The following is a 5,461-nucleotide window of genomic DNA, read 5'->3' on the forward strand; positions in this document are numbered from 1 at the left end:
GAAAATACATATACACTACTCACAAAAAGTTCAGGATATTTGGCTTTCAGGATGATCCTAAAATGCTCTCTAACCTTTTCAGGTGAACTTAATGTGACCTTCTCTAACCTTTTGACTGCACATGTCTAACTGTTCAATGTTTTAGTACTTTTTGCACAACTTTCTGTTCTCTAACAAGGACCTTAATGGCAAGATTCACAATATGTGTTTTATCCATGATTTGCCCAATAACCTTTGGCAATTGAATTAGAATTGCTATTTAAACAGTCTTCCTCATCATGATGTTCACATTTTGACATTAAGAGACCAAGATGACATCTAACAGTTCATCAACAGTACTTCACCACTACTGAACTTTGAGTGTCACAGAGTGTCATCAGCAGGTTGCAACATAGATACTGAGAGACTGGAAGAGTCACAGAAAGGCAAAGAAGTGGATGTCCTTTGGCTACATCCCACACTGATGACTGCTTCATAGTGAACATTGCCCTTCAGACCGGATGATAAATGCCACACAACTCCAGGCACATAAAAGGGAGGTGATAAGTACCCATGTGTCACGTCAGATTATTCAAATCCATTTACATCAGCGCAGTCTGCGCTAGACAACCTACAGGTGTACATGACAACACCACCAGGCAAGGTGTCATTATCTTGCTGCACAAGGGGCCAGTGGACAAGGAAGCAGTGAAGTTTTGCCGCAGAGCAGAAATGATTCCTGCCAGTGATGTTAGAAATGTCAAGGAGAGGTCTATGTATCAGCCAGTGTCAGCAGGCATTCCTTTGGTGCTGGTACTAGAGTGTGACCATGTGTAAGTATGTCAGGGTTCTAGCTGAATCTGGGTTTAACAGATTAAGAATTCCTGTACTGGTGTCACTCCAGCAATGTGTGTTCAGGTTATCTTGAGGTTCACATGACATTATCAAGCCCCATGATCCCTACAACCAACAGCGGTTGCTAATGGCTGACATTTTCAACCTCCACATGACATTCCAGGTTCATCTGAAGTCAGTGAGAGCACAGCAACTCAACAGCAATTGATGATTGGCCGCAATGGTACATGAGACTCGCTTGACCAGGCACGGGTAAAACAGTTGAGTTTAAGCTATTTTTATTTTACATTGAGGAATAAAGTATTTAAAGGGGTTGTCCACTGCTTGGACAACTTCTTGCATCCCTCTTACGTACACAGGAGTCATTAACAGGGAGTGAGCATCAGCCACAGCTCTCACGCCCTGTTAATTACTTCATTTTATGAAGGCACGGCACGAGAAGACAGCGCTGAATGGGCATGGGGCTTGAGTTCACAACAATGAGCCCAGGAATACGAGTTCAAACATCGCTGAAACGGTGCCAGCACCGGAGGTGAGTATATTATTTTTATGGGGGCACACACGGGGAAAGAGAAGGGATAGCAAAGTAGTGGAGAATACGTCTAAGAAGCGATTGTCTGAGTAGTAGACATCTCCTTTAAAAAAAAAAACCTCTTGACATTGCCTGCATGAAGTATATATAAAATAGTATTTAATTAGCATTAACATTACTTTGTTCAACTAAAGATAGTCCACAAAAATAATACAGTCTGAATATTTTTTGTATAAAAGAAAAACTACACCAATTTATTAGTATTTTCTTCACATTGCACAAGGGAGGAAGTGTAACCCAAACAAGGATAAGGAATTTCTAAGCATTGAGTTTTATTTAGATTGAAGAAAGTCTTGCATTGTACTTTCTCTTCTTCTAAGTTAGCAATATCTAAAGGAAATTGAGGTAGTCAGGATTTCCCACTTCTGATGACGCGATGCATTAACGATCTATATATACGGTTAGTTCTCACTTCTGGACACTGTCTACTTTAACTGCTCACAGCATACTTAATCCAATCATTATGGACTCCAAGATTGCTGCCGTCATCTGCGCTGTGCTGTTATCCGCTTCTCTGATACAAGGTACAGTTATATAAAGTTATATCACTTTTTACTAATATTGCATTGTCTAGAAGATCACTAATAAATATTCCTTTCCTAGGAGCTGCTGTACCTCGAGGAAATCGCTGTCTGTGCACAAAATTTTCTGACAAGCTTAACGTAAGGGCAATAGAAAGATTGGATATTTACCCCAGAAGTTCTACATGTGACAATGTTGAATACATGTAAGTAGATGACTATAGCTTTTGTGTTCATTTGCACAAACACTACCTAATAATTAGTATTTTTTATACTCCATAAGGTTTTTTGTACCATATACAAGTTTTTTAGGCCGGTTTGTTGTAAAAGTTTCTGTATCTGTCCCATACATCTGAATGCTGAATGGGATTTGAAGTATCCCATGTATGGATGGTATATATTTTTTAGAAATTCCTGTTTCTAAGATTTTACAATTAAACAACAGTTAAAATAGTTAAAAACAAGCAATAAACAAAAAAATACCCAAAAAGAAATAATGATATTTTTTGTAAGGTTTTCTTAGCCAATATTTGCAACAAAAATGTCCTAAATTTGTGAAAGGAGATAAAATATATATATAAAAAATGCTTATGGCTGTTTCTTTTTTAACAGTGCAACTTTTAAAAAACGAAGTCTTTCAATATGTGTCAATCCTGAATTAAAAGAAGTAAAGGCTCTTTTGGGAGGAAAAAATAAGTAAGTGTCTCTATTTCAGAAATAATGTTTTTTTTGTGTGTGAAATATGTTAGGACTTCATCTGTGACTTAAGATGTGTTTCCCAGTAAATACACTTATCACCTATATAAATAATAGGTGTATGATCGCTAGAGATCAGAGCGTTGATACCCCAAATATACCAAAAGTCTAGTGTTTGTATGGAGTAATGGTGCACATGCTCAATCAGCACTTCATTCACTTCTATGGGACAGATCTCAGTCCACATGGAAGAATAGGAAGTACATTGATTTTGTGTACACTAAAAACATGTTTTAGGAGTAAATATATATTTATAGATTTCATATCTAGTTTCTATATTATTTATTTGGCTACATTATTTGTTTCTATTTGATCTAAGGAAATATTCTAACCCAAATATCATTTTCTCTAGACAGCTCAAGCATATTAAAGTGATTCACCATCAATAGAGATGAACAACCATAGAAGATCATATTGACCCTCTGGATAGTCTTTAAAAGTCATTATTATATTGTCTGAAATCTTCTGTTTTTACTATTTGAAAATAATGTTATGTTCTATAATTTGCGTAATTTATTGAAAACCCTCTATGTACTGTAAATATTTGTATAGAAATATAATATATCAACATTCTATATGGAAAAAAGTGCACAATAATACGTTTTTCAAAGATATTTTATACAATTAAAAATGTTTATTTGAATTGTTTCCAAAACTGAGGTTTTAATAAAGATGTATATATTTCGTCTACTTTAATTCCATTTTTCCTTTTACTAGAGTTTAAACAAAAATGTAGATTTTTTTTTTCTATAGCCATGTTTATTAGCTGGATACTTGTATGGTGTTAGCTTAAATCCATAAACTGATATTAGATAAGTAAGGGATAATAATAATAATTAATGTGTGGATAAAACTTGTTTTCTGCCTAGAACTGTTACTTATTATTTAAATTATCCACCATTTATATGTTAAAGCAGAAAAGATTTTTTTTACAAAAAATCAATACTTAATTTTTAAAAGATTTCTGCTTACATTATTTGAAAGGAATATTATTTAATTACTTTCAGGGGACAGAAATCTATTCTGGTCATGTGATAGGCACACATGCAGATCTCTTTAGAAATACACAGCTACTTAATCATATTGGTTATCCTGACAAGTTTAAAGCATTAGTCCCATCTCTAATATCCAATTTCAAAATATAGTAGTTATAATAATAATAATACTAGCAAATACCTCCAATTTAAAATGTAGTATAGTTCTCCTGATAAAGCCATGTTTCCTATCTCATATGTAGGGCATTGCAGCTTAGATATCTATGCTTACGACCACAAGCAACTAACTGTTACTATATGAGTGTAGCACTAGCACTAGCTTCCCTGCACTCTCCTCTCCCCTAGCCCAGCAGGGATACCGACTCCGTTACCTCCTCGGCTGCCCGTTTGTTCCTGCAGGTGTGGTCATGTCATGTGGTTCTCTGCGCTCCCACATGTACATCCTTATGCTGCGTGGACCCCTGCTCACTCACATGGCAAACCATGTATCGCGTGGTTCTATGCGCTCCTGAATTGCCGCCCACGTGTAGTATGGTTCCCAGCTCATCTCCTCATGGATGCCCACATGTGTGCCGGTTCCAAGCTTCCGCCTAGGCCTCAGGCCTTGGGCATGCCGTGTGGGATTAACTGATTAACTGGTCTCCAGCCTAGGAGGCAAGTTTGCTTCCTGTTCCTTTAAGAGAAAGTACATACACCTTGTAAAGGTGTCCCCAGCCTATCACTGGGAGGCACCAGGTATTAAAGACTCACTCCCTTAATGGGAAGGACAAAAGCAAGTCTTTAGGATTTGATCCTACTACCTGTTTGTTGGTCCAGCCGGTCTGCTGTGGTCTACCAGTATTTAGTACCAGTCCTTTATGTAAACAGTTCTGAAGCTGCTATGTCTTCCCTGTCTGAGTCCCTGGATCCATCCTCTCTGAGTCGTTGTGTTCTGGTACAAGTCTGTATCCTGCACCTGTGTCTGTTGCACCAATTCCTATGTATCCCGTGCTTGATGTCCTGTACTTGTTAATCGATGTCCTGTGACTTGTGATCTGTGCCTGATGACCTGCGTCCAATGTCCATTTTCCCTTGTGATGCCTGTACCTGAATTCTAAACCTCTGTCCCAGTGACCGGAGTCCCTCCTGATGTCCTTTGCTAGATGACCTGTGCCAGAGGTTCTGTGCCTGCCTGTATCTGTGCTCCTGTTCTTGTCCAGTTTGTGTTCCTGTTTTTTGCCCTGTCTGTCCTGCCGTTGCCCGTCCTACCTGTCCTGTCTGTGACCATACCCTGGTCCTGCTGTAACGCAGCTCTGCTCATCAGCCACAGTCCCGGACACTGCCTTGGGAGTGACACCTGGTATCTAACCGGCAGGCGTTTAGTCAAACCCCTCCCACTTCCTGGTTTCCCCTGTGGTCCATTAGGTCCACTCCCACTTTCCGCCTCATCACCAGTGAATGTTACAATGAGTGGACATAACCATGGCTACCTAAGCTACAATGTCCTGCACATAAGGTAAGAGACATGGCTATATCAAGAGAACTATGTTATATTTCTAATTTCTAAAATTATTATTATTACACCTTCTACAGTTGTACTCAAAAGCTTACAGCAGGATTTTTTACTTTCTTGGCTTTTTTTCAGAGAATATGAATGGTAACACAAACTTTTTTCCACTCATGGTTAGTGGTTGGGTAAAGCCATTTATTGTCGAACTACTATGTTTTCTCTCTTTAAATCATAGTGACAACCAAAAATGTCCGAATGACCCTGATCAAAAGTT

At 38.3% G+C, this 5,461-nt stretch overlaps 1 protein-coding gene across 1 annotated transcript; it reads left to right on the forward strand.

Annotated features, from left to right (window-relative positions):
• Positions 1 to 1,872: 1,872 nt before the first annotated feature.
• On the forward strand, positions 1,873 to 3,289 carry LOC142292224 (C-X-C motif chemokine 10-like). Its single transcript, XM_075337429.1, has 4 exons — positions 1,873 to 1,950; positions 2,030 to 2,153; positions 2,560 to 2,643; positions 3,056 to 3,289. Exons 1-4 carry the CDS (start codon positions 1,890 to 1,892, stop codon positions 3,090 to 3,092), a joined length of 306 nt encoding a protein of 101 aa, XP_075193544.1. The 5' UTR covers positions 1,873 to 1,889; the 3' UTR covers positions 3,093 to 3,289.
• The last annotated feature ends 2,172 nt before the right edge of the window (positions 3,290 to 5,461 follow it).

Source organism: Anomaloglossus baeobatrachus, chromosome 1 (genome assembly GCF_048569485.1).
Source record: "Anomaloglossus baeobatrachus isolate aAnoBae1 chromosome 1, aAnoBae1.hap1, whole genome shotgun sequence".
NCBI lineage: Eukaryota > Metazoa > Chordata > Amphibia > Anura > Aromobatidae > Anomaloglossus > Anomaloglossus baeobatrachus.

What these genes read in the sequence shown, in the direction of transcription:
- LOC142292224 (XM_075337429.1), top strand. Translation starts at nt 1,890, where the DNA reads ATGGACTCCAAGATTGCTGCCGTCATCTGCGCTGTGCTGTTATCCGCT. An exon ending in ATCCGCTTCTCTGATACAAG is followed by an intron (nt 1,951 to 2,029) that starts GTACAGTTATAT and finishes TTCCTTTCCTAG; the next exon opens with GAGCTGCTGTACCTCGAGGA. An exon ending in TGTGACAATGTTGAATACAT is followed by an intron (nt 2,154 to 2,559) that starts GTAAGTAGATGA and finishes CTTTTTTAACAG; the next exon opens with TGCAACTTTTAAAAAACGAA.